At 60.2% G+C, this 27,343-nt stretch overlaps 2 protein-coding genes across 3 annotated transcripts in view; one reads left to right on the top strand and one right to left on the bottom strand.

Moving 5' to 3' along the window:
- The window catches only part of REEP1 (receptor accessory protein 1), a 90,098-nt gene extending 70,215 nt beyond the window's left edge, over positions 1-19,883 (top strand). For both annotated transcript variants that reach the window (XM_068167607.1, XM_068167608.1), the window contains 2 exons: positions 10,523-10,662; positions 16,441-19,883. In XM_068167607.1, the coding sequence (XP_068023708.1) occupies positions 10,523-10,662; positions 16,441-16,563 (263 nt within the window). In that variant the 3' untranslated portion in view covers positions 16,564-19,883. The remainder of the gene's footprint in view (positions 1-10,522; positions 10,663-16,440) is intronic.
- A 5,222-nt stretch (positions 19,884-25,105) lies between these two features.
- MRPL35 (mitochondrial ribosomal protein L35) lies at positions 25,106-27,265 on the bottom strand. Its single transcript, XM_068167645.1, has 4 exons — positions 27,085-27,265; positions 26,717-26,909; positions 25,741-25,885; positions 25,106-25,464 (listed from the first exon to the last, which is right to left on the bottom strand). Exons 1-4 carry the CDS (start codon positions 27,116-27,118, stop codon positions 25,276-25,278), a joined length of 561 nt encoding a protein of 186 aa, XP_068023746.1. The 5' UTR covers positions 27,119-27,265; the 3' UTR covers positions 25,106-25,275.
- Positions 27,266-27,343: the final 78 nt, after the last annotated feature.

Genomic DNA, 27,343 nt, shown 5'->3' with positions numbered 1-27,343 from the left:
GTGGCAGCTCTGCCAGAGGCAGTTCCTGCAGAGCTCCTCAGCCTGTTCCTGAGCTGGGAGGATCAGGGATCCAGGGATCGCTTCCCTGCAGAGGCTGCATGAGTGGCTGCAGCACTGCTGGAAGTCTGAAGCTCCCAAAGCCCTCCAGAGCGTGCAGCAGGACCACTGCCAGTCTTGCCCCTGTGCTTCTTGGCACAGCCCTTGGCACTGCCTCTCGCTGCCCCTCCTGGTCAGGAGTTACTTCTGTTCTGTGACCTGAGGACAGAGCCAGGCAGCTGGGCACGGCGCCCGCCCGGGCTGGGCTGTGGCGCTGTGCTCTGTGCTCCCTGTGCTCTGTGCTCTCTGTGCTCCCCATGGTCCCTGTGCTCTCTGTGCTCCCTGTGCTCTCTGTGCTCTGTGCTCTCTGTGCTCCCTGTGCTGTGTGCTCTGTGCTCCCTGTGCTCTGTGCTCCCCGTGCTCTCTGTGCTCCCTGTGCTCTGTGCTCCCTGTGCTCTGTGTGCTCCCCGTGCTCTCTGTGCTCTCTGTGCTCCCTGTGCTCTGTGCTCCCTGTGCTCTGTGTGCTCCCCGTGCTCTCTGTGCTCCCTGTGCTCTGTGCTCTGTGCTCCCTGTGCTCTGTGCTCCCTGTGCTCTGTGCTCCCCGTGCTCTCTGTGCTCCCTGTGCTCTGTGCTCTGTGCTCTCTGTGTTCTGTGCTCCCTGTGCTCTGTGCTCTCTGTGCTCTGTGTGCTCTGTGCTCCCTGTGCTCTGTGCTCCCTGTGCTCCCCGTGCTCTGTGCTCCCTGTGCTCCCCGTGCTCTCTGTGCTCCCTGTGCTCCCCGTGCTCTGTGCTCCCTGTGCTCTGTGTGCTCCCCGTGCTCTCTGTGCTCCCTGTGCTCTGTGCTCCCTGTGCTCTCTGTGCTCCCTGTGCTCTGTGCTCCCTGTGCTCTGTGCTCCCCGTGCTCTCTGTGCTCCCTGTGCTCTGTGCTCTGTGCTCTCTGTGCTCTGTGCTCCCTGTGCTCTGTGCTCCCCGTGCTCTCTGTGCTCCCTGTGCTCTGTGCTCTCTGTGCTCTGTGCTCCCTGTGCTCTGTGCTCCCCGTGCTCTCTGTGCTCCCTGTGCTCTGTGCTCCCTGTGCTCTGTGCTCCCTGTGCTCTGTGCTCCCTGTGCTCTGTGCTCCCCGTGCTCTCTGTGCTCCCTGTGCTCTGTGCTCTGTGCTCTCTGTGCTCTGTGCTCCCTGTGCTCTGTGCTCCCCGTGCTCTCTGTGCTCCCTGTGCTCTGTGCTCTCTGTGCTCTGTGCTCCCTGTGCTCTGTGCTCCCCGTGCTCTCTGTGCTCCCTGTGCTCTGTGCTCCCTGTGCTCTGTGCTCTGTGCTCCCTGTGCTCTGTGCTCCCTGTGCTCTGTGCTCCCTGTGCTCTGTGCTCCCCGTGCTCTCTGTGCTCCCTGTGCTCTGTGCTCTGTGCTCTCTGTGCTCTGTGCTCCCTGTGCTCTGTGCTCCCCGTGCTCTCTGTGCTCCCTGTGCTCTGTGCTCTCTGTGCTCTGTGCTCCCTGTGCTCTGTGCTCCCTGTGCTCTGTGCTCCCTGTGCTCTGTGCTCCCTGTGCTCTGTGCTCCCCGTGCTCTCTGTGCTCCCTGTGCTCTGTGCTCTGTGCTCTCTGTGCTCTGTGCTCCCTGTGCTCTGTGCTCCCCGTGCTCTCTGTGCTCCCTGTGCTCTGTGCTCTCTGTGCTCTGTGCTCCCTGTGCTCTGTGCTCCCCGTGCTCTCTGTGCTCCCTGTGCTCTGTGCTCTGTGCTCTCTGTGCTCTGTGCTCCCTGTGCTCTGTGCTCCCCGTGCTCTCTGTGCTCCCTGTGCTCTGTGCTCCCTGTGCTCTGTGCTCCCTGTGCTCTGTGCTCCCCGTGCTCTCTGTGCTCCCTGTGCTCTGTGCTCTGTGCTCTCTGTGCTCTGTGCTCCCTGTGCTCTGTGCTCCCCGTGCTCTCTGTGCTCCCTGTGCTCTGTGCTCTCTGTGCTCTGTGCTCCCTGTGCTCTGTGCTCCCCGTGCTCTCTGTGCTCCCTGTGCTCTGTGCTCCCTGTGCTCTGTGCTCCCTGTGCTCTGTGCTCCCCGTGCTCTCTGTGCTCCCTGTGCTCTGTGCTCTGTGCTCTCTGTGCTCTGTGCTCCCTGTGCTCTGTGCTCCCCGTGCTCTCTGTGCTCCCTGTGCTCTGTGCTCTCTGTGCTCTGTGCTCCCTGTGCTCTGTGCTCTCTGTGCTCTGTGCTCCCTGTGCTCTGTGCTCCCCGTGCTCTCTGTGCTCCCTGTGCTCTGTGCTCCCTGTGCTCCCCGTGCTCTGTGCTCCCTGTGCTGCGTGCTCTGTGCTCCCTGTGCTCTGTGCTCCCCGTGCTCTCTGTGCTCCCTGTGCTCTGTGCTCCCTGTGCTGTGTGCTCTGTGCTCCCTGTGCTCTGTGCTCCCTGTGCTCTGTGTGCTCCCCGTGCTCTCTGTGCTCTGTGCTCCCTGTGCTCTGTGTGCTCCCCATGCTCTCTGTGCTCCCTGTGCTCTGTGCTCCCTGTGCTCTGTGCTCCCTGTGCTCTGTGCTCCCTGTGCTCTGTGTGCTCCCTGTGCTCTGTGCTCCCTGTGCTCTGTGCTCCCCGTGCTCTCTGTGCTCCCTGTGCTCTGTGCTCCCTGTGCTGTGTGCTCTGTGCTCCCTGTGCTCTGTGCTCCCTGTGCTCTGTGTGCTCCCCGTGCTCTCTGTGCTCTGTGCTCCCTGTGCTCTGTGCTCCCTGTGCTCTGTGTGCTCCCCGTGCTCTCTGTGCTCCCTGTGCTCTGTGCTCCCTGTGCTCTGTGTGCTCCCCGTGCTCTCTGTGCTCCCTGTGCTCTGTGCTCCCTGTGCTCTGTGCTCTGTGCTCCCTGTGCTCTGTGTGCTCCCCGTGCTCTCTGTGCTCCCTGTGCTCTGTGCTCCCTGTGCTCTGTGCTCCCCGTGCTCTCTGTGCTCCCTGTGCTCTGTGCTCCCTGTGCTCTGTGCTCCCTGTGCTCTGTGTGCTCCCCGTGCTCTCTGTGCTCCCTGTGCTCTGTGCTCTGTGCTCCCTGTGCTCCCTGTGCTCTGTGCTCCCTGTGCTCTGTGCTCCCTGTGCTCCCTGTGCTCCCTGTGCACTGTGCTCCCTGTGCTCTCTGTGCTCCCTGTGCTCTCTGTGCTCCCCGTGCTCTCTGTGCTCCCTGTGCTCTGTGCTCTGTGCTCCCTGTGCTCTGTGCTCCCCGTGCTCTCTGTGCTCCCTGTGCTCTGTGCTCTGTGCTCCCTGTGCTCTGTGCTCCCTGTGCTCTGTGCTCTCTGTGCTCCCTGTGCTCTGTGCTCTGTGCTCCCTGTGCTCTGTGCTCCCTGTGCTCTGTGCTCCCTGTGCTCTGTGCTCTCCGTGCCCGGGGGCCGCGGAGCCGCCTCAGCGGTGCCAGGCGTGCCGGGAGAGCTGCGGCTGAGCCCGGCGAGTCTCTAAGGCCTGCTCCTCTTGCAGCGTGCTCCTGCTGCTCCGTGTGCCGGCTGCTGGCAGGGGAGTGCTGCGCCCGCGCCCCGCCGCACGGCTCCTGCCGCCCCGCCCCGCCCCGCCGCACGGCTCCTGCCGCCCCGCTCCGCCCCGCCCCGCCCCGCCCCGCCGCACGGCTCCTGCCGCCCCGCTCCGCCCCGCCCCGCCCCGCCCCGCCCCGCCGCACGGCTCCTGCCGCCCCGCTCCGCCCCGCCCCGCTCCGCCCCGCCCCGCCGCACGGCTCCTGCCGCCCCGCTCCGCCCCGCCCCGCCCCGCCCCGCCCCGCCGCACGGCTCCTGCCGCCCCGCTCCGCCCCGCCCCGCTCCGCCCCGCCCCGCCGCACGGCTCCTGCCGCCCCGCTCCGCCCCGCCCCGCCCCGCCCCGCCGCACGGCTCCTGCCGCCCCGCTCCGCCCCGTGCCGGGGCCGCGCTGCGGCGAGCTGGGTGTGTGCCCTGCTGCCCCCTGCCAGCCTCAGTCCTTCCTGCTCTAGAGAGTGAGCACCGCTGGGGGTGTCCCTGGTGCCCCAGCACGGCTGAGGGTGCCCCTGGTGCCCCGGCGCCGCCGTGCATCCGCTGGGAGTGCAGCATGGCAGCCCTGCCCCAGCGCCAGCTGTCTTTGGCTCTGTTCCCCGGGGTCTGACACCTGGCTCTCTTGGTGGGGAGGACTCCTCTGCTGCATTTGGGTGTCTAGCAAAGGCCAGCAGCAGCTCCTGGTGTGCCAGAAGGGGCTGGGCAGACTGCCTGCTCCAGTCTGTGCCTGAGATGCTCTGAGGAAGTGCCCCTCCTGTCCCCAGCCTGGGTGGCCTACAGTCGTAGGAGGTAGTGATGAGTTTAGCTGCTGGTGGTCTTCTCAGTGGTGCACCAACTACTTTGGTTGCTGAGAACTGAGCTGCATCACTTCTGCCTTTTGTCCCAGTGCCAGGTGAAAGGGGGAGGAGGCCTCTGATGTGGGCACACCAGAGGTAGGGGCTGCCAAGCAACCTGTCTGGGAAGGAAGAAGAAATCCAGCTGGCAGTGCCTAATACTGGTGGAAGCAGAAGACCTTCATAATCCCTTTACTGCTCACCTCATGTGCACAGGGGGACTGAAGGACCAGGTGCTGCCACCGTGCCACAGCCACCACTGCTGGCTCCTGGCCCTGCAGTGTGCCCTCCTGCTGTCTGGCATCAGGTGCCATGCAGCCCTGAGCAGCACTGCTGCTTGGAGGCTGCTGGTGCCAGCCTGACTCAGGCTCCTTGCAGACTGTGCAGGTGGCAAATTCCCCCCACCCCTTACCTGGTTTGTCACCTCCCTGTTGTCTGGCTCCTTGCCCTAGCACACCTAGGGATGTGCCCCTGTGCAGAATGAAGGCTGTGGAAGGTGCAGTGAGGTTAAGGCATCGGGAAGCCTTGCAGTCACACTGCCTTTTGTTAGCATCCTCCTCGTTCTTAGGCATTGGACTTCAAAGTGTTGCTTACAGGAGAGTCACTGAATCCATAAGTGCTTAATGCTCCCCAGGTAAGCTGAGGCCACTCAGCTGGTGGTGCCAAAGCAGCAGTCAGCCCAATGTGCTCACAGATGGGGCCCAAAGTCATGTTGCCCTGGTGCAGATGCTGTGCCCTGGCCTTCAGACTGGCTTGCATTGCTGTCTTCTTGCACCAGGGACACAGTCCAGCCCCCAGGCCACACCAGCAGGGCTGTGCTGAAGCTGTGGCTCCTGCTGTGGCCACAGGCTGCCCTCTCTCTGTCTCCGAGGCAGTAGATGCATTGATGCACTTGCAGGCAGCAGCCTGCCATTCCAAATGCTCCTTTGGAAGTGCAGCTTTGGGAGCTTAGAGACCTGGCTGTGTGGTGTGACCACAGCTTTTTCCCCCCCAGAGAGCAGGGGGGGAAGGAAGAAGCTGAGTTTGTTTAGCTGGGGATGAAGCTGTCCTGAGCTGCTGGCTCTCAGCTTTCCTTGGTGCAAGCTTTGGTGCAGCTATTCAGAGCACAACTGCTGGCAGTACTCTTTCCAAAGCCTTCCTGATGCAAACAGGCAGCTAGTCCAGCCACAGCTCCAGCAGGAGGGTGAAGGGCTGGTGTCAGGATGCAGCCTGTGCTCTTGTGGGTGAGGCTCAACTGCCACATCCTGGGCTGCAGCAAGAGAAGTGTGGCCAACAGGGCCAGGGAGGGGATTCTGCCCCTCTGCTCCACTCTGCTGAGACCACAGCTGGAGCTCTGGGGCCAGCTCTGGAGCCTCTGTGCCAGGAAGGATCTGGAGGGGCTGGAAGGTGTCCAGAGAAGGGCCACGAGGAGGAGCAGAGGGCTGGAGCTGCTCTGCTGTGAGGACAGACTGAGGGAGTTGGGGTTGTGCAGGCTGGAGAGGAGAAGGCTCCCAGGAGACCTTCTTGTGGCCTGCAGGGGATCTGCAGGGGGCTCCAAGAAAGCTGGGGAGAGACTTCTGAGGGTGTCAGGGAGGGATAGGACTGGGGGGGATGGAGCAAAACTAGAAGTGGGGAGATTCAGACTGGGTGTTAGGAAGAAGTTGTTCCCCATGAGGGTGGTGAGAGCCTGGCACAGGTTGCCCAGGGAGGTGGTGGAAGCCTCATTCCTGGAGGTGTTTGCAGCCAGGCTGGAGGTGGCTGTGAGCAACCTGCTGTGGTGTGAGGTGTCCCTGCCCATGGCAGGGGGTTGGGACTGGCTGAGCCTTGAGCTCCCTTCCAGCCCTGGCAGTTCTGTGAGTCTGTGATTCTCTTGCTGCCTGACTCACAGAAGCCCCCAAGGCTCCTGGGTAGAGCACAGGCTGGTAGGAGCAAGTCTGCCCACCCTGCTGCCTTGGTGGTGTCCTGAAAGAAGCAGAGGACAAAATGAGGATGGTTTGGGCCCAAGGGTGGTGGCTTCAGGAGGTGCCATGGAATGGCCATTTGTGCAGCCTGGCTGCGGCCTGGGGTAGCTCCAGCACTGGCAGGGGGAGGCTTCTCCTGCCACTGAAGCTGTTTGCTCCACAGAAGAGCTCTTCCCAGCCTGGTGGGCTCAGCCCAACTGGCCTGGTGGTCTGCATGTGACAAAACCTCTGCTCTGGGCTGCATCTGGAAGTGCAGAGCTGCTCTGCATCGGCCCCAGCTGTGCTGCCTCGCTGCCGGCAGCTCCTGCTCCTGGGCTGTGGCAGGGCTCTGCTGGCCAGGCTCCCTCCTGCTGCTGATTCTCCTTGTCTGTGCTGACAGCCTGTGCAGGGTCAGGCTGCAGCACTGAGGGGCAGCAGGACACTCCCATGAGAGGTGTTTTGCCCTGGGACAGACTGGGTGATGATCTCCAGCAGTAACTCCTTGTCCTTTAGCAGTGCCTTAGAGCTGGTCGGTGCTGGGCAAGCTTGGCCCTGGGGCTGGGGAAGTAACAAATGCAATCTTTGGTGCAGCTCTCCTCACTAATGTCTCTTAGGTGCTGTTGCAAAGACCCGTGGCATGGCTGGGAAGGAGGATCAGTTTTAACCCTTCCAGAGCACAGATGTGTCTGGCAGCTGTGCATCAGGGGAGCTGTGGTGGCTGCGTGTGTCTGAGGGCACAGCTAACACTGAAATGCTGCTGGGAGCCTTAGGCAGTGTAAGAAATGTGCAGGGACATCAGTGGTGCCTGGGGCTGTTTGGGGATGCACTACAGGGTGGTGCTCAGCACCCATACAGCACCTGAAGCACTGCAGCTCGCAGTGCCACACCTCCAGACAGCCCTGCAGGAGGTGCTGCAGCCCCTGGAGCTGTTCCAGCAGCATAACCCAATCACTGTGTTGGCACTCTCCCTGCATGGGATTGTCACCCTGGAGACAGATCCCACACAGCCAGCAGTGCAGGATCCTGAGGGGACCTTCCCTTGGCTGGGGATTAAACAAATCACCTCCCTGGGGCTCAGGAGCAGCCGTTCCCTGCTCTGTGCTCTGTGCAGCTAGAGCATTGCCTTGGGAAGCACTCTCAAAAGCATCACAACTGTCCTTGCACAGCTGCTCAGCTGTCTCTGCATGGATTCCATTGCACAGTGTGGGTGTTGCCATCTTTATTTTTAACCAGTTTTGCTTCCAGCTCTCCTGTTGGGGATCCTTGTAGCCTTTCTCTCAGCTGTTTAGTGCAGTCAACAGCCTCCCACTGCTGCAGGGCATTTTGCTCCTCAGAACTCCTCTTTGCTGAGCATTGAATCAAGTTTGTACAGGGATGATCTGCATCACTCTGCACTGGCCCCTCTGGATGGCACTGCAGGAGCTCCTCTGGGTGTTGCAAAATACCTGGGTGCTGGTTTTGGTTACTCCAGGGAAGGCAAAGCGTTGACAGAAGCCCAGCAGGCTGTCTGCTGCAGCAGCAGGTGCCAGCATTCACTGTTGTTCAGGGACCTGCAGGTGAATGCAGACAGCAGGGAGGAAGATCTCTGTGCTCTGACAAAATGTTCCTTCCCCTCCACACTCCTCTGCCCTAACAGTTTGTTCTTTCCTTTCCTCCATGTGAATTCTGTGGGCCTCTGATGTAAGTGGTACAGATTGCATGAGAGTGCTGTGAGGTGCTGGGAATGCACAGCTCTGGCAGCCCCATCCGGGGTGGGCTGTGCTCATTAACACAGGGCTGTGCTGTGGGCACACTGACTTGCTTGGGTTGCACTGGGCTCCAGCTTTGGAAGGGGTGGCTGCCTCTCTTCTGTGGCTCTTGGGCAGTGTGCTGGTGGAGCTGGCTGCTCCTAACTTGGTTTGGCAGTGAAAGCTGCTGGGGGAGCACGTGGCTGGGTCAGTGCCTGCTGGGATGATGGCAAGTGTGTCTTTGGTGCAGGGAGCAGCTCCTGGCCATTGTGTGATCAGTGCCTCTGCCCTTGCTCATACTGAGTGCTGTGCAAACCTCTTGCTGGGACCACTTCCCCTGGGAGGGATTTCTGGGCTGCATCCAAAGCAGTGTGGCAAGAGATGGAGAGAGAGGACCCTGCCCCTCTGCTCTGCACTGGGGAGACCTCACCTGCAGTGCTGGGTCCAGCCATGGGACCCCCAACACAAGAGAGAAATGAAACTGCTGGAGAGGGTCCAGGGGAGGCCACCAAGATGATCAGAGGCTGGAGAACCTCTGCTGGGAGAGCTGGGGCTGTGCAGCCTGGAGAAGAGAAGGCCCCAGGGAGACCTCAGAGCTGCAGGTCAATATCTGCAGGGGAGCTGCAGGCAGGCTGGGGAGGGACTGATCAGAAGGGGCTGTGGGGATAGGCCCAGGGGCAGTGGTTTGAAACTGGAGCAGGGCCTGAGGTTGGACCTGAGGAGGAAGCTCTGCACAGGGAGGCTGGGGAGACACTGGCACAGGCTGCCCAGGGCTGGGGTTGAGGCTCTGTCCCTGGAGACATTCAGGATCAGCCTGGCTGTGTCCCTGGGCAGCCTGCTCTAGCTGGAGCTGTCCCTGCTGCCTGCAGGGGGTGGACAGGATGCCCTTGGAGGCTCCCTCCCAGCCCACTGCAGTCTGGGTCTATGATTCTGTGCACTGCTCATCCTCCTAGGAAGGAACTGGCACAGGGGGACAGGAGCTGGATTTAGACTGTTTCTGAGGGATTTCCTTAGAGTGTTTGCAGCCAGCTTCTGCTGCTCCTCAGTGAAGGGAGCAGTGTGATCTGCTCTGCATATTCCAGAGACACACACAGGAGGTGGCAGCAGCTCCCACCCTGGGGCAGCAGGGACCTCCCCATTTCTGCCCCTCCACAGGACAGAAGGGAGGAGGCACAGGAGGTCATTCAAGGCAAAGTGCTGTCTTGAAGAAGCATCTCTCAGCCCTGAAAAATATTTTGCTTCTCAGTCTGTACCTCCTCCAGAAGCAAACCTTGGTGTCCCAGGCCCCAGCCTCCATCTCCTTGCTCACAGGTGTTTGTTGTTCTGGTTCATCTCTCCTCTCCTCTCCTCTCCTCTCCGAACCTCTCCGAACCTCTCCTCTCCTCTCCGAACCTCTCCTCTCCTCTCCTCTCTGAACCTCTCCTCTCCTCTCCTCTCTGAACCTCTCCTCTCCTCTCTGAACCTCTCCTCTCCTCTCCTCTCTGAACCTCTCCTCTCCTCTCCTCTCTGAACCTCTCCTCTCCTCTCCTCTCCTCTCCTCTCCTCTCTGAACCTCTCCTCTCCTCTCCTCTCTGAACCTCTCCTCTCCTCTCCTCTCCTCTCCTCTCCTCTCCTCTCCTCTCCTCTCCTCTCCTCTCCTCTCCTCTCCTCTCCTCTCCTCTCCTCTCCTCTCCTCTCCTCTCCTCTCCTCTCCTCTCCTCTCCTCTCCTCTCTGAACCTCTCCTCTCCTCTCCTCTCTGAACCTCTCCTCTCTGAACCTCTCCTCTCTGAACCTCTCCTCTCCTCTCTGAACCTCTCCTCTCTGAACCTCTCCTCTCCTCTCTGAACCTCTCCTCTCCTCTCCTCTCTGAACCTCTCCTCTCTGAACCTCTCCTCTCTGAACCTCTCCTCTCCTCTCCTCTCTGAACCTCTCCTCTCCTCTCCTCTCCTCTCCTCTCCTCTCCTCTCCTCTCCTCTCCTCTCCTCTCCTCTCCTCTCCTCTCCTCTCCTCTCCTCTCCTCTCCTCTCCTCTCCTCTCTGAACCTCTCCTCTCCTCTCCTCTCCTCTCCTCTCCTCTCCTCTCCGAACCTCTCCTCTCCGAACCTCTCCTCTCCGAACCTCTCCTCTCCTCTCCTCTCCGAACCTCTCCTCTCCTCTCCTCTCCTCTCTGAACCTCTCCTCTCCTCTCCTCTCCGAACCTCTCCTCTCCCCTCCCTCTCCTCTCCCCCCCTCCTTGAAGGCTGCAGGTGGATCATGCTCTGCCCCCAGCCCTGTGCCCCCTGCGCCCTGGCACCAGTCAGCTCTTTGACTTCTCCCTGAGTCAACCTCCCCCTGCCCATTGCCGAGGCAGCCTGCAGAGCATCAGAGGCTGTGGCTTCAGTCTCAGTTCTGTGTCAAATGAGCAGTTGGAGCTCCTGGTGGCTTCCCAGCCAAGAGCCTTTGGTCCCTAACCCCCAGCTGCCGCCCTGCAGTGCTGTGTGAGCCCTACTGACTGCTGGGAGCTGCATGGCTGTGCCCCGCGGTGCTGCTGTGCCTGCCAGCACTGATGGCCTCCTCTCTGCCTTCCCATTCAGGCTGCTCTGCCTAGGTGTGGACAGTAAGTCTCAGCAGCCAGCTGTGGCCAGCTGTGAGGGGGAAGGCTCTGTGTTCTCAGATGATGAGGAGAACAATGCCTTGGATCCTGCCCCGCTGAACAAAAGGCCGACAAGGAAGGCTCCAGCCCTTGAGGTACATCCAGCTGGCCCCAGGGACCCCCCCGAGCCGCCAGCTGTCTCTTGGCTCTGTAGCACCGAGTCCAGGCCCTCCCTGGCTGCTGGTTGAGGGGTGGCTGTGGCTCTCTCAGCGGCCTGCAGGTGGGGATTGCCTGAGAGGAGTCTGCACTGGAGCCTCTGGAGGGAGTGGTGCCCTGAGGAGCCGGTCAGGGCTGGGCTGCAGAGCTGGGCTGGAGCTCGGAACCCTGTGCTGGAGCTCGGAACCCTGTGCTGGGGTGGAGATGTTCCACTGAGCAAAGCCTGGAGAGGCAAACGGCACCACCCCCCGGGCAGGACCCCAGCCAGAGCACTCCCAGCTGAGAGCTGTCCCTGCTTGAGCTCACTCCTAGCCAGAGCTCACTGAAACCAGCCCAGGTTCCTCCTCCATGGCTTAGGCTGCAGAGTCTGATGGAGAGGACCAGGGTAAGTGCAGAGTGCTGCCCTGGGGAGCCTGAGCAGTGCAGGTGAGTGGCTGAGCTGCAGGGAAGCAGCTCTGAGGAGGAGTCTGGCAGTGCTGGTGCACAGCACTTCACCAGGAGCCAGCAACTGTGGCCAGGGAGGCTGAGGACGCCCTGGGCTGTGTTAAGAATCTTGAGTGTGGCCAGCAGCAGGTCTGGGAAGGCCACATCTGGAGTACTGGGTCCAGTTCTGGGCTCCCCAGTTCAGGAGGGTCAGGGAACTGCTGAGGGGAGTCCAGCAGGGGCTATAAAGCTACCGATGGGCCTGGAGCAGCTCTGAAAGGCTGAGAGCCCTGGGGCTGGGAGCCTGGGGCAGAGCAGCCCCAGAGGGCAGCTGAGCAATGCTCAGCAAGAGCTAAAGGAGCTGTGGGGGGCAAGAGGCTGGGGCCAGAGTCTTGTCAGTGATGCCCAGGGACAGGACAAGGGGCAAGAGCCACAAACTGGAAGCCAGGAGGTTCCACCTCAACATGAAGAGAAACTTCCTGGTGTGAGGCTGCTGGAGGCCTGGAGCAGGCTGCCCAGAGAGGCTGTGGAGTCTCCTGCTCTGGAGGGATTCCAAACCCACCTAGACATTGGGATCCAGGGCAAACTGATCCAGGTGATGCCCAGAGGTCCCTTCCAACCCCAGCATCCAGGTTCTGTGGCTTCAGCAGGGGTTTGGCTCAGGTCTGCTTCCAGTTGCTTCATGGAAACAAAAGAAGTGAAGGAGCTGCAGATCTCAGCCTGGATTGTCAGAAGCAGTCTCAGCAGCCTTTTGTTGTGGAGCAAATAGAACCTCTGTAAGAGATGCTGCAGGCAGAGTCCTTCCAGATCTGGGCAGAGGGGATGGAGCCACAGCCAGCAGCTCTCAGCTCTGAGCTGGGTGAGCTCTGCTGTGAGGAGCTGGGCTCTGTCCATCCTCCCCTTGGCTGAGTGGGAGCAGTGTGGCTTGGTTAGCAGCTGCATCTCCTACCTCTGGGGCTCCCACCAAAGGCCAGGCTGCTGTGTTACTGCCATGGAAAGGTGCAGGCTCTGCAGCTCCTCTGGGGGCTGCTCAGTGGCCTGCCAAAGGAGGCAGAGTTCTGAACTCCTGACCCGGGGGTCTCCACCAGGCAGTTAGTGGCTGCTCTGCTTCCAGAGCCATCTGGTTTCCCAGAGAGCAGCCTGCTCCCAAGCTGCAGGAGGTACTGCTCCACTCAGCTGTGTCCCAGGGCTCTTAGGGCCAGCAGCTATGGAGTCTGGTGTGGGAGCCCAGACTGCCATGCACAGCAGCTTTCTCCCTCAGCTCTTCTCCTCCGGTTGTGCCTTCCTGGCTGCGGCTGTCCCAGCCAGGGCTGTTGTGCTTTTGAGGAGCCAGCGGTGGGGAAGATTTCAGGGGGGTGGTGTTACAGTATCACACAGTATCACAGTATCACCCAGGTTGGAAAGGACCTCGAGGATCATCGAGTCCAACCTGACACCGCAGACCCCATGACTAGACCATGGCACCAAGTGCCACGTCCAATCTCCCCTTGAACGCCTCCAGGGTCGATGACTCAACCACCTCCCTGGGCAACCCGTTCCAATGATGAATGACTCGCTCGGTGAAGAACTTCCTCCTCACCTCGAGTCTGAACCTCCCCTGGCGCAGCTTGAGACTGTGTCCCCTTGTTCTGGTGCTGGTTGCCTGGGAGAAGAGGCCAACTCCCTCCTGGCTACAACCACCCTTCAGGTAGTTGTAGAGGGCAATAAGGTCACCCCTGAGCCTCCTCTTCTCCAGGCTAAACAATCCCAGCTCCCTCAGCCTCTCCTCATAGGGCTTGTGTTCAAGGCCTCTCACCAGCCTTGTTGCCCTTCTCTGGACACGCTCAAGTGTCTCAATGTCCTTCTTAAACTGAGGGGCCCAGAACTGGACACAGTACTCAAGGTGCGGCCTAACCAGAGCAGAGTACAGGGGCACTATGACCTCCCTGCTCCTGCTGGCCACACTATTCCTAATGCAGGCCAGAATGCTATTGGCCCTCCTGGCCACCTGAGCACACTGCTGGCTCATATTCAGGTGGCTGTCGATCAGCACACCCAGGTCCCTCTCTGTCTGGGAGCTCTCCAGCCACTCCGACCCCAGCCTATAGCTCTGCATGGGATTGCCATAGCCAAAGTGCAGCACTCGGCACTTGGACTTGTTGAAAGCCATCCCATTGGACTCTGCCCATCTTTCCAGTCGGTCGAGGTCCCTCTGCAGAGCCTTTCTACCCTCTAACTGACTAACATCTGCCCCTAACTTTGTGTCATCTGCAAACTTGCTGATGACTGACTCTACCCCTTCATCCAGATCATCAACGAATATGTTGAAGAGGACAGGGCCCAGCACTGATCCCTGGGGGACACCACTGGTGACTGGCCTCCAGCTGGATGTGGCACCGTTCACGACCACTCTCTGGGCCCGGCCCTCCAGCCAGTTCCTAACCCAGCACAGAGTGTAGTGGTCCAATCCACAGGCTGACAGCTTAGTCAGCAGTTTGCTGTGGGGGACGGTGTCAAAGGCCTTGCTGAAGTCTAGGTAGACCACATCCACAGGCCTCCCCACATCCACCAGGCGGGTCACCTGATCATAGAAAGAGATCAGGTTGGAGAGGCAGGATCTGCCCTTCCTGAATCCATGTTGGCTGGACCTGAGCCCTTGGCCATCCTTCAGGTGCGCAGTTATTGCCGCCAGGATAATCTGCTCCATCACTTTCCCTGGCACTGAGGTCAGGCTGACTGGCCTGTAGTTTCCAGGTTCCTCCATCCGACCCTTCTTGTGGATGGGGACCACGTTGGCCAGTTTCCAGTCATCTGGGACCTCACCGGTGAGCCAGGACTGGAGGAAAATGATGGAGAGTGGCCTAGCTAGCACATCCGCCAGCTCTCTCAGCACCCTAGGATGGATCCCATCTGGTCCCATGGACTTGTGGATATCCAAGTGGCTCAGCAGGTCCCGAACTAACTCCTCATGGATTTCCAGGGTATTACTCTGCTCCCCGACCCCAACGCCCAGCTCCGGAGACCACTCGTCCTGAACTCCTGCCTTGCTGTTAAACATTGAGGCAAAGAAGGTGTTCAGGACCTCAGCTTTATCCTCATCCTCAGTCACAGTGTTCCCCTCCAGGTCCAACAGGGAGTGCAGGTTCTTCCTGCCCTTCTTCTTATTGTTAATATATTTATAAAAATGCTTTTTATTATCTTTGACTGAGGTGGCCAGCTTCAGTTCCAGCTGGGCCTTAGCCTCCCTAATTTTATTCCTACATAATCTAACAGCTTCCTTGAACATACCTCGAGAAGCCTTCCCCTCCTTCCAAAGGTGATACAGCCTCCTCTTCCCCCTTAAATCCTCCAGGAGCTGCTTGCTCATCCAGGCCGGTCGCCTTCCCCGCCGGCTTGCCTTCCGGCACATGGGAACCGCCAATTCCTGTGCCTTCAAGAGCTCCTGTTTGAAGTAGGTCCAACCCTCCTGAACCCCTTGGTTCATGAGGGCTGGTACCCAGGGGACTTTGCAGACAAGTTTTTTAAACAGGCTGAAGTTCGCCCTTCGGAAGTCCAAGGTGAAGGTTCTGTTGGTGCTCCTCCCAATCTCCCTGCATATTGAAAACTTCACTATCTCGTGGTCACTGCACCCTAGGCAGCCTCCCACGATCACATCTCCCACCAGCCCTTCCCTATTGCAGAACAGCAGGTCAAGCAGAGCCTGTCCCCTGGTAGGCTCGCTTAACAGCTGTGTCAGGAAGCAGTCCTCCATTCGCTCCAGGAATCTTCTGGACTGCCTCCTCCCTGCTGAATTAAGTTCCCAGCAGATATCTGGGAGGTTGAAGTCACCAACAAGGACAAGATCTGATGATCTTGAGACAGCCTCCAGTTGCTTGTAGAACAACTCATCAGCCGCCTCATCCTGGTTGGGTGGTCTGTAACAGATTCCAATCAGGATGTCAGACTTGTTAGGTTGTCCTCTGATTTTGACCCACAGGCTCTCAACTACCTCATCTTCCACCACAAGTTGTGTGGCAGAGATTGACTCTCTAATATACAGAGCCACCCCTCCTCCTCTTCTCCCTCGCCTGTCCCTCCTAAAGAGCCTGTAACCCCCCAGTGCAGCACTCCAATCGTGGGTGCTGTCCCACCAAGTTTCTGAGATAGCGACTACATCATAGTCGCCCTGATGGATTAGGACCTCCAGCTCCTCTTGCTTATTGCCCAGGCTGTGTGCATTGGTGTACATGCATCGCAGCTGGGTTCCTGACTTCTCAACTGACCCTACCTTGCGCCCTACTCTTACCTCTGCAGAGTGTTGGATTAATCCCAGCTCTGGGAGACACTGCCTTGGTCTGTGGGCAAGCTGGAAGGGATGGAGCTCTAGATGGAGCCTAACCAAAGCCTCACTGTGCTACAGTTCCTTGGCTCCATCAACATTTACACCTTGTTGCACCCTGGGGGTGTGGAAACAGCATGGGTTTGAAAGTGCTGTGAGAGAAATGAGTCCTCACTCAGGGAGTGCCCTCACTCAGGGGTCCTGCCAGAGCCTGGCAGGGGAAGAGCCTGCTGCTGCTACAGAGCAAGGCTTGGGAAGTGGAGCAGAATTGCTCAGCAGGCTCTTGCACATCTGCTAACCCTTGATCTCAGACCCAGCACCATGCCAGAGCTCTGCTGTCTGCACTGCAGAGCAGGGTGGTTGTTGTCTGCTAGTCTGGATTAATCCCTGCCCCCTCTGGAGGTTAGGCACAGGAAAGCAGCTCCATGGAGCTGATCTGGGTGCTCAGGGCTCCTCTCTGAAGCTCTGTCTGCAAGGCAGAACTGCAGTGGTAGGGTCTTAAAATGATGTAAAGATTGGCTGCCTGTCTGGCAGGAAAGAGCTTCAGCTTTAAAAGAGAGTTACAGACCTCGTGTGTTCCACCCTGAGGGCCCTGCAGCTGTGCTGTGCCCCACTGAGCTGCAGCCTCAGGTGGGTTGAGGCAGGATGGCTCAGGAGACGCAGCAGAGCTGGCCCTCTGCCACCAGTGTGCTCATGATCCATCAGCTGCTGCAGACAGCCTCAGTCTGTCCTGGCTGCTGGGGCTGCTGCTGCTGGTCCCCAGCCACACCTCTGACCAAGTGCTGGGGGAGGTGTTGTGTCACCTGGGTGAAGGACTACATCCAGGCTTCTTGGAAAGTCCTCAGCTGGTCATCCATTAGTGACCCTCAGGGCACAGACCTGCTTCTCCATCCTTCATGCCTGGGGCGGTGCCACAGAGGTGCCACAAGGACAGGTGAGGCTTACAAGAGCAACCATTTCCTGTGCTGCCACCGAGGTTGTCTCTGCTTCCCTCCAGGCACCGCCTAGGACCCTTCGCCCTCGCTTCAGGAAGAAAAGTACCTCGTCCCCTGCCACTGACCCCCCGGGAGTGCCGGGAGCCAGCAGCGCCCAGAGCCACAGGATGCCTCCTCTGCCTTAAAGAGCAACTTCTCGTCCCTGTAGGAAGCAGCCGGGGGCGATGTGCAGGCGTGGCCTCTCCTCTCTGCACCTTCAGTCTCCTGCCTGCCGCCTGGGGGGCTGAGGTGGGCAGGGCAGCCTGGCAGCCCCCTCGCCCCCAGCCTGCCAGGCTGTGCATTTACTGCTGCCATTTGTGTCTGCATAGCTCTGGTTCTGCGCAGCAGCACAGCCAGGAGCAGCCTTTGTCCTCACCGCGGCGGATCTGGCACGGATTGCTCTCTCCTCCCTGCTCTCCAGACTGGGAATGATGCAACAAATGGCACATCCCTTGACTCTGCAGTGTCCACCGGTCATTAGTCAAGCTGAGCTGCAGCTGCTGCTCTTTCTGCAAGTCCTCAGCTCCCTGTGCTACACCACAGACCCAGCCCCACTCACGGAGGACAAGGAGGAGGCACGAGGGGGAATAAATGGTTTGAACAGTGCCGTGAAAGGGGAGTCTGCATTTTGATCAGCCTGGGCCAGGACAGTGCTGTGTGGGGAGTGAGGGTGCCTAGAACTAGATGGGCTCACTCCTGGCAAGGGTCCTGCCACCAGCTGCAGAGTGTGAGGCAGCCAGGCTGCGGCAGCTGCAGCGACAGCGTGCTGCTTCAGTGCGAGGCTGCAGGGGAACAGGCACCTTGCCTGCAGCCCTGCCAGCCCCAGCACGCTGCTGCCTTCCTGCTGGGCTGCTGCTGCTTGCAGGAGCAGAGCAGGGCCCTGGGCCCAAGCTGCCCTTTGCAGGCTGGAGTTTCAGCTGTAGCAGGAGTTTGGTTAGAGCCAGACCCACGTGGAGTGCTGTGTTCGTGTCCTTTGTGCTTGAGAAGTGTACCAGAAGAGGCAGATGTGGTAGGGTTTGTGTATTTGTGCTTCACCTCCTTGTCTCTTGTAAGTGTTGAGCATGTGAAATCCACACCAGTTAACGATGTGCCCTTTGTGTTTGCTCCTGGAGCTGTCACCTAGACTAGAAGCCACTCAGCATTAGGTAGGATGTGGCAGCGCCAGCAGGGCAGTGCCCGGCTGGGCACCCGGCGCGGCTGCAGCAGGCCAGGCTCGGAGAGCTGAGGTGGCCTTGAAAGCCTTTCCTCTGCTGGGTGTGCATCCACAGCTGAGCTGTCCCACTCAACTTCCCACCTGTGTGGGGAGCAGAGAAACCAATGTGGTGTTTGCCTGACCTGGCCAGGGAAGGGCAAGGCAAGCAGGTGCTGCTGGTGCCTGCCACAGGGGCTGCCTCCTTACCTGGGGACTTCCTTTCCTTTCCCTGTGCTCATTCAGCCACCTTTGGCTAAGGGGAAGAGGGAAAAAGTAGCTTGGGCAAAGGAAGAAAGCTGAGCAGCAGTCAGAAGAGTCAGACCTCAGGACACACTTCAGCAGGGGCTCTGAGGTTGGTTTTCAAGCAGCTTTAGTTCATCAGCTTTCTTTTGGCCAGCATTAACAAGAGGGAGAGCTCCTGCTGCAGTCTGTGCTGCCTGCTCTGCACTGGCTGCCCAAACCCAAACCCCTGACAAGTTTGCACTCAGTGATGCCAACCCCCCAGCAGCAGAGCTGTGCCTGCTGCCAGCCTCTTCCCAGCCACACTGTGCCAGCAGGGGGGCTTGGCCTCTAACTGGGGCTGCTCTGCTGCAGCCTTCACTCTGAGCATCTGAGCTGGAGCTTGGCTCTCTCCAACGTTCCCTGTACACACCACAGAGTCCTTTCCCTGCCTGTGGCACGGCCTGCCTGCAGCACCTGAGCTGTGCCCTTGTGCAGACAGGCCAGAAACAGAGCTGCCCCCACCTACCCCTGGTGCTGCAGAGAGCCATCCCCTGCTTTGGGCTCCCCAGCCTCCACAGGTGCTTCATAGGCCTTGCCCCGAGGCTGGCACTGCCCTCTGGGTGTGTTCCCTCAGCAGCCAGGGAGGCTCTGGTGCCAGCTTTTCGCTTGAGCCTCTGCTAAGGCAGGAGCTGGGCTCAGTGCTGCCTCCCTGCACTGGTGCTGACCCCTCCTGGCACACTGCAGAGAGCAGAGGACCTGGGTGCTGGCTTTAGCCCTGTGCTGGTGGGGGGCAGCTCAGCCTCCTCCTCCCAAAACCAAGCAGGCTCTCAGCTGATGCTTTAGTAGCAAGAGCTGTGGCTCAAGTAAGGCAAGCCCAGCCTAGAGGCCTTTCAGGCAGCAGCCCTGAGGGCAGGCAAGCACCTCCTGATTTTCAGAGACGGCCTGGAGAGAGTCAGGCAGCCTGGGACAGGCCAGCCCCAGCAGGTACAGCCTGTGCCCAGCTGAAGGGAAACCTGCACAGTTTGGAGCAAGCAGAGTGGAGGCTGAGAAAGGCAAGTGCAGCTGAAGCTGGGCCATGGGCCTGTGAATGCTCTGCCCCAGGTACCAGCAGTGCTCCTTGCTCATGGAGTGTGCATAGAGCGGCTCAGGGCAGCCTTCCACACCTCCTGTCTTGCCCCAGGGATCAGCATCAGCACAGCTACAGCTGTCACCAGCTGCTGAATCAAGACTATGTCAAATGCACCCAAGGCAGACTCCATGGCTGTGCCACATGGGCACCAGTCCCACACCAAGTTGTCCAAGGAACAGAGGCCTGGAGCAGGCTGCCCAGAGAGGTTGTGGAGTCTCCTGCTCTGGAGCCTTTCCAAGCCCACCTGGATGTGTTCTGTGTGCCCTGCTCTGGCAGGGGGATTGGGCTGGGTGACCTCTGGAGGTCCCTTCCAGCCCCTAATGTTCTGTGGTTCTGGGCAGCCCAGCCCAGCAGGATCAGGCTGTTTATTCCCACCAAGGAAGAAAGCTGCTTGCAGAGCTGCTGCTGCTGCCAAGCCTCATGGAAAGAACCTGCTGCCTCTGCTCTCTGGAGCCTTCTCACCCAGCCATGAAGCTCCTTCCTCTCTGCTGCTTGTCCTGCACCTAGCCCCACATCTGAGACAGCAGAGAGCAGTGTGTGGAGCTCTGGGGTCAGCCAGAGCGTGGCAGGGCGATGGCTGTGCGCTTGCTGCCATCCCTCCTGTGCTGAGGGTACACACCACCTCACCCCCATGGCCACCACTGCAGTATGCCAAAGGCTGATGCCTGGCTGGGTTTGGCACACTGCTTGGTACACACCTGGGATAGTCTTAACCTTTTCCTTAGAAACAAGGGGGAAAAGCAAACACCTTGAGTCTGTTCACTGTATCTGGCAGGCCAGAAGAGTTCCTTTGATGGCTGTACTATTTTTCTCTCACTTCTGGCTGACTGTATATAGATGTATTCACCAAGTGCTGCATGTCCTTCAGAACTTCTTTCTGTATTATGAACTGGAAAACAAAATACAGCTCCTGACCCCTGTGACTGCCTGGTGAGTTCATTCCACTGCTACAGCCTCCTGCAGCACCCCACCCCCTGCTACACAGCTCCCTGGAGCCCTCTGCTCAAGGATGGGTTCTTTAGGGAAGGTTTTGAAGCTACCACTAGGAGCAACTGTAGAGAAAACTCCCAACCTAGCCCTCAGCACTGCACACTCCAGGACACCTCCAACAAATCCTTGGCTTTATTCCACAGGCACTCATGGCCAGAGACATGCAGTGGAAGGCAGAACTAGACTGGGAGAAGAAACAAGGAAATGCTCAGGCCTGACTGCTTGAACACAGTGCAGGAGCTGAAGAACAGAGTCTGCTGTCCACAGGCCAACACAGCACACACAGTGTGAGCCCTGCACTGCAGTTTGGTGCTGGCATGCTTGAAAAATCAGTTAAACTCCACCTGCAGCCAGGAGGCACTTCAGTTGTGTGCCCTCCACCTGCAGCCAGGAGGCACTTCAGTTGTGTGCCCCCCACCATGCAGCCAGGAGGCACTTCAGTTGTGTGCCCCCCAGCATGCAGCCAGGAGGCACTTCAGTTGTGTGCCCTCCAGCATGCAGCCAGGAGGCACTTCAGTTGTGTGCCCCCCAGCATGCAGCCAGGAGGCACTTCAGTTGTGTGCCCCCCACCATGCAGCCAGGAGGCACTTCAGTTGTGTGCCCTCCACCTGCAGCCAGGAGGCACTTCAGTTGTGTGCCCTCCACCTGCAGCCAGGAGGCACTTCAGTTGTGTGCCCTCCACCTGCAGCCAGGAGGCACTTCAGTTGTGTGCCCCCCAGCATGCAGCCAGGAGGCACTTCAGTTGTGTGCCCTCCAGCATGCAGCCAGGAGGCACTTCAGTTGTGTGCCCCCCACCATGCAGCCAGGAGGCACTTCAGTTGTGTGCCCTCCACCATGCAGCCAGGAGGCACTTCAGTTGTGTGCCCTCCACCTGCAGCCAGGAGGCACTTCAGTTGTGTGCCCTCCACCTGCAGCCAGGAGGCACTTCAGTTGTGTGCCCCCCAGCATGCAGCCAGGAGGCACTTCAGTTGTGTGCCCTCCACCTGCAGCCAGGAGGCACTTCAGTTGTGTGCCCTCCAGCATGCAGCCAGGAGGCACTTCAGTTGTGTGCCCCCCAGCATGCAGCCAGGAGGCACTTCAGTTGTGTGCCCCCCAGCATGCAGCCAGGAGGCACTTCAGTTGTGTGCCCCCCAGCATGCAGCCAGGAGGCATTTCAGCTGTGTGCCCCCCAGCATGCAGCCAGGAGGCACTTCAGTTGTGTGCCCCCCAGCATGCAGCCAGGAGGCACTTCAGTTGTGTGCCCTGCAGCATGCAGCCAGGAGGCACTTCAGTTGTGTGCCCTGCAGCATGCAGCCAGGAGGCACTTCAGTTGTGTGCCCTGCAGCATGCAGCCAGGAGGCACTTCAGTTGTGTGCCCTCCACCTGCAGCCAGGAGGCACTTCAGTTGTGTGCCCTGCAGCATGCAGCCAGGAGGCACTTCAGTTGTGTGCCCTCCACCTGCAGCCAGGAGGCACTTCAGTTGTGTGCCCTCCAGCATGCAGCCAGGAGGCACTTCAGTTGTGTGCCCTCCAGCATGCAGCCAGGAGGCACTTCAGTTGTGTGCCCTCCAGCATGCAGCCAGGAGGCACTTCAGTTGTGTGCCCTCCACCTGCAGCCAGGAGACACTTCAGTTGTGTGCCCTGCAGCATGCAGCCAGGAGGCACTTCAGTTGTGTGCCCTCCACCTGCAGCCAGGAGGCACTTCAGTTGTGTGCCCTCCAGCATGCAGCCAGGAGGCACTTCAGTTGTGTGCCCTCCACCTGCAGCCAGGAGGCACTTCAGTTGTGTGCCCTCCAGCATGCAGCCAGGAGGCACTTCAGTTGTGTGCCCCCCAGCATGCAGCCAGGAGGCACTTCAGTTGTGTGCCCTCCACCTGCAGCCAGGAGACACTTCAGTTGTGTGCCCTGCAGCATGCAGCCAGGAGGCACTTCAGTTGTGTGCCCTCCACCTGCAGCCAGGAGGCACTTCAGTTGTGTGCCCTCCAGCATGCAGCCAGGAGGCACTTCAGTTGTGTGCCCTCCACCTGCAGCCAGGAGGCACTTCAGTTGTGTGCCCTCCAGCATGCAGCCAGGAGGCACTTCAGTTGTGTGCCCCCCAGCATGCAGCCAGGAGGCACTTCAGTTGTGTGCCCTCCACCTGCAGCCAGGAGGCACTTCAGTTGTGTGCCCCCCAGCATGCAGCCAGGAGGCACTTCAGTTGTGTGCCCCCCAGCATGCAGCCAGGAGGCACTTCAGTTGTGTGCCCTCCAGCATGCAGCCAGGAGGCACTTCAGTTGTGTGCCCCCCACCATGCAGCCAGGAGGCACTTCAGTTGTGTGCCCTCCACCTGCAGCCAGGAGGCACTTCAGTTGTGTGCCCTCCACCTGCAGCCAGGAGGCACTTCAGTTGTGTGCCCTCCAGCATGCAGCCAGGAGGCACTTCAGTTGTGTGCCCCCCAGCATGCAGCCAGGAGGCACTTCAGTTGTGTGCCCCCCAGCATGCAGCCAGGAGGCACTTCAGTTGTGTGCCCTGCACCTGCAGCCAGGAGGCACTTCAGTTGTGTGCCCTCCAGCATGCAGCCAGGAGGCACTTCAGTTGTGTGCCCCCCAGCATGCAGCCAGGAGGCACTTCAGTTGTGTGCCCTCCACCTGCAGCCAGGAGGCACTTCAGTTGTGTGCCCCCCAGCATGCAGCCAGGAGGCACTTCAGTTGTGTGCCCTCCACCTGCAGCCAGGAGGCACTTCAGTTGTGTGCCCTCCAGCATGCAGCCAGGAGGCACTTCAGTTGTGTGCCCCCCAGCATGCAGCCAGGAGGCACTTCAGTTGTGTGCCCTCCACCTGCAGCCAGGAGACACTTCAGTTGTGTGCCCTGCAGCATGCAGCCAGGAGGCACTTCAGTTGTGTGCCCTCCACCTGCAGCCAGGAGGCACTTCAGTTGTGTGCCCTCCAGCATGCAGCCAGGAGGCACTTCAGTTGTGTGCCCCCCAGCATGCAGCCAGGAGGCACTTCAGTTGTGTGCCCTCCACCTGCAGCCAGGAGGCACTTCAGTTGTGTGCCCCCCAGCATGCAGCCAGGAGGCACTTCAGTTGTGTGCCCTCCAGCATGCAGCCAGGAGGCACTTCAGTTGTGTGCCCCCCAGCATGCAGCCAGGAGGCACTTCAGTTGTGTGCCCTCCACCTGCAGCCAGGAGGCACTTCAGTTGTGTGCCCTCCAGCATGCAGCCAGGAGGCACTTCAGTTGTGTGCCCCCCAGCATGCAGCCAGGAGGCACTTCAGTTGTGTGCCCCCCAGCATGCAGCCAGGAGGCACTTCAGTTGTGTGCCCTCCACCTGCAGCCAGGAGGCACTTCAGTTGTGTGCCCCCCAGCATGCAGCCAGGAGGCACTTCTGTTGTGTGCCCTCCACCTGCAGCCAGGAGGCACTTCAGTTGTGTGCCCCCCAGCATGCAGCCAGGAGGCACTTCAGTTGTGTGCCCTCCAGCATGCAGCCAGGAGGCACTTCAGTTGTGTGCCCTCCACCTGCAGCCAGGAGGCACTTCAGTTGTGTGCCCTCCAGCATGCAGCCAGGAGGCACTTCAGTTGTGTGCCCCCCAGCATGCAGCCAGGAGGCACTTCAGTTGTGTGCCCTCCAGCATGCAGCCAGGAGGCACTTCAGTTGTGTGCCCTCCACCTGCAGCCAGGAGGCACTTCAGTTGTGTGCCCCCCAGCATGCAGCCAGGAGGCACTTCAGTTGTGTGCCCCCCAGCATGCAGCCAGGAGGCACTTCAGTTGTGTGCCCTCCACCTGCAGCCAGGAGGCATTTCAGCTGTGTGCCCTGCAGCATGCAGCCAGGAGGCACTTCAGTTGTGTGCCCCCCAGCATGCAGCCAGGAGGCACTTCAGTTGTGTGCCCTCCACCTGCAGCCAGGAGGCACTTCAGTTGTGTGCCCCCCAGCATGCAGCCAGGAGGCACTTCAGTTGTGTGCCCTGCACCTGCAGCCAGGAGGCACTTCAGTTGTGTGCCCCCCAGCATGCAGCCAGGAGGCACTTCAGCTGTGTGCCCTGCAGCATGCAGCCAGGAGGCACTTCAGTTGTGTGCCCTCCACCTGCAGCCAGGAGGCACTTCAGTTGTGTGCCCCCCAGCATGCAGCCAGGAGGCACTTCAGTTGTGTGCCCCCCAGCATGCAGCCAGGAGGCACTTCAGTTGTGTGCCCTCCACCTGCAGCCAGGAGGCATTTCAGCTGTGTGCCCTGCAGCATGCAGCCAGGAGGCACTTCAGTTGTGTGCCCCCCAGCATGCAGCCAGGAGGCACTTCAGTTGTGTGCCCTCCACCTGCAGCCAGGAGGCACTTCAGTTGTGTGCCCCCCAGCATGCAGCCAGGAGGCACTTCAGTTGTGTGCCCTGCACCTGCAGCCAGGAGGCACTTCAGTTGTGTGCCCCCCAGCATGCAGCCAGGAGGCACTTCAGCTGTGTGCCCTGCAGCATGCAGCCAGGAGGCACTTCAGTTGTGTGCCCTCCACCTGCAGCCAGGAGGCACTTCAGTTGTGTGCCCTCCAGCATGCAGCCAGGAGGCACTTCAGTTGTGTGCCCTCCAGCATGCAGCCAGGAGGCACTTCAGTTGTGTGCCCTGCAGCATGCAGCCAGGAGGCACTTCAGTTGTGTGCCCTCCACCTGCAGCCAGGAGGCACTTCAGTTGTGTGCCCCCCAGCATGCAGCCAGGAGGCACTTCAGTTGTGTGTCCCCCAGCATGCAGCCAGGAGGCACTTCAGTTGTGTGCCCTCCAGCATGCAGCCAGGAGGCACTTCAGTTGTGTGCCCCCCAGCATGCAGCCAGGAGGCACTTCAGTTGTGTGCCCCCCAGCATGCAGCCAGGAGGCACTTCAGCTGCGTGCCCTGCAGCATGCAGCCGCAGCAACAGGCCCTGGGGGTGCTGCAGCGACAGCCCCCAGCAGCCCAACAGCCCTGCTGCTCTTTCTCCCCTTCCCCATGGAGTCTCCACACAGTGAGCTGCCAAGCATAGAGACAGCCAACTCCACCCCGAGGTTATTTAACCACGCTCATTTCAGACACTCTGCCAGGAAGCAGCTGGGGGCTGTCAGCTGCAGTGCTGCCCAGCCTGCATTCACCCTCGTTCATCACACCCAGAGGAACCCAGGGGAGGCCAGAGCAGGCAGGTGACCAGCGTGACCTCTGCGGAGTCAAAGCCAAACCACAGCTCAAAACCATCTTGGCTGTTAACATTCCTTTATTGTGGGCACTGGCACCCATCACCCTGACCAGCTGCCAGCATGCTGAGTGCAACAGCACAGCTGCTGCAGCTATGTGTGCTCAAGGCAAGGCTGCCCCGTGGGTTTCACCAGGTCTCTCCTAGACAGCGCCAGGAGGAGCCCCAGCTTCCTACAGGCGAAGGTTTGTGCGGTCGTGGTACTTCTGGTAGGGGTCATCCAGGTACCAATTCCTTCTCTTCCAGAAGGAAGTGGTCATTTTATCCAGGAGCTTGCACTGTGTCCTCGTGCACAGCATCAGCTCCCTCAGACGCTTCTTCCTGGCAGCTGACTTCTTCCACAGTTTCTTCTTGTAACCCGCCTGGCAGAAGGCAACAGACAGAAGGCTTTCAGGGGGTCCCTATGGAACACTGATGAGCCACCCAGGAGAGGCTCCCCGCTGCAGGAAGGCAGGAGCCACAGATCCAGACTGCACTGGGCTGGAAGGGGCCCTCAGAGGTCATCTAGTCCAACCCCCCTGCGGTCAGCAGGGACATCTCTAACCAGAGCTAGCTTCACGCTAGCTATCACCCTGCGGCAGAGGGAAGGGATTAGCCCTAGACTGCACCAAGCAGCTCTCTGCTGCCAGGAGCTTTACCTTTTTCCTAACCCAGAGGCCGTTGTGCAGCCGGAGGAACCTCTTCACCACAGACTTCACAGTCTTCCTCTTCCCCTTCCGCAGGCTACAGTAAGTCAGAGTCCGCGCTGGCTGCCGCAGGATGCTCGGAAGCAGAGGCCTGATGCTAAAAACACCACACAGGGGAAAAGAACAGCAGTGACACTTCTGCCTCTAAAACTAACCCCTGGCTGCCTCACCACGAGAGAAACCAGAGGTGGCTGTGAAGTACCAGTGGCAGAGGTGTTCACAAGCCAAGTGGAGGAGCTGGCAGTGCTGGCTTGACACTTGGACTGCTCCAACCTGAACCATTGCGTGTGTGTGCGCCCAGGCTCACTGCGCTGCTGCCCCCAGTCACAACCCATCCCAAAGCCACACAGAGCAGCTCTGCTTTTGTCTTCTAAAAGTGGTTAAACATAAGCAAATAACTGAGCTGCTACCGGCGCTGGGAAAGCTTTGTGTGAAGCCTGGAGGAGGCTCAGGGGAGACCTCATTGCTGGCTACAACTCCCTGAAGGGAGGCTGTAGCCAGGTGGGGGTTGGTCTCTTCTCTCAAGCAACCAGCACCAGAACAAGAGGACACAGTCTCAAGCTGTGCCAGGGGAGGTTTAGGCTGGAGGTGAGGAGAAAGTTCTTCACTGAGAGAGTTGTTAGCCATTGGGATGTGCTGCCCAGGGAGGTGGTGGAGTCCCCATCCCTGGAGGTGTTCAAGAGGGGATTGGATGTGGCATTGGTGCCATGGTCTAGTCCTGAGGTCTGTGGTGACAGGTTGGACTCGATGATCGCGGAGGTCTCTTCCCACCTTGGTGATACTGTGAAGCCTGCTCAGGACAGGGACTGGGAGGCTTGGGACTGGAACTCCGCTTAGGGCAGAAAGCAAAGCAAGCCGCCACGAACGCTCCGAGGCTGACGGCAGCCCCCGCCCACGCTGGCTCTGCGGGACGCGCCACAGACTGTACCTGCAGAGCGCCGAGGCGGTGGCTCCCGCGGGCAGGCTCCCCCCGAGCAGGCTCCCCGCGGGCAGCCGCGGTTTCCACAGCGCGGCCGCCGCTGTCGTCCGCACATGCCCGACGCAGCGAACGGAGAGGCCGGAGAGAGCGCGCCCTGCGCCGAGGCAGCGGGCGGCCCAGGGCGCCCAGCGGCCCAGGATCCCTGCGGAGAGCCAGAGCCTCGGGAGCCGCCCGGGAGCCGCTCGGGAGCCGCCCGGGAGCCGCTCGGGAGCCGCCCGGGAGCCGCTCGGGAGCCGCCCGGGAGCCGCTCGGGAGCCGCCCGGGAGCCGCTCGGGAGCCGCCCTGGAGCCGCCCGCGAGCCGCCCCGCGCCACTCACCTGCTGCGGCCCCTCGCGCCGCGGCGGCCGCCATGTTTCCGCGCGAGCGCGCACGCGCAAGGGCCGCCGGCGAAGGTCACGCTGCGCCCGGGCGGGACTGAGGCGGGGAGGCGTGCCACGCACGGCAGTGTCACGCGTGGCGCAGCTCTCACCGCCCCGCCCCTGCCGCCCTGTGCCCCGCTGTCCTTGTATCCCGCCGCAAGGCCGCTGACAACAGATTCCTACCCCGGAGGGTCCCGCATAGCTCCGCCAGGCCGCC

The sequence above is a fragment of the Melanerpes formicivorus genome, unplaced genomic scaffold (genome assembly GCF_026170545.1).
Source record: "Melanerpes formicivorus ecotype bairdi unplaced genomic scaffold, bMelFor1.0.p_v2 SCAF_121, whole genome shotgun sequence".
NCBI classification, from domain to species: domain Eukaryota; kingdom Metazoa; phylum Chordata; class Aves; order Piciformes; family Picidae; genus Melanerpes; species Melanerpes formicivorus.
Note: the sequence above shows the minus strand (reverse complement) of the source record. Positions and strands in the feature narration are given on the sequence as shown.

What these genes read in the sequence shown, in the direction of transcription:
- MRPL35 (XM_068167645.1), bottom strand. Translation starts at nt 27,118, where the DNA reads ATGGCGGCCGCCGCGGCGCGAGGGGCCGCAGCAG. An exon ending in GGCGCGAGGGGCCGCAGCAG is followed by an intron (nt 26,910 to 27,084) that starts GTGAGTGGCGCG and finishes GGCTCTCCGCAG; the next exon opens with GGATCCTGGGCCGCTGGGCG. An exon ending in ACCGCCTCGGCGCTCTGCAG is followed by an intron (nt 25,886 to 26,716) that starts GTACAGTCTGTG and finishes TGGTGTTTTTAG; the next exon opens with CATCAGGCCTCTGCTTCCGA.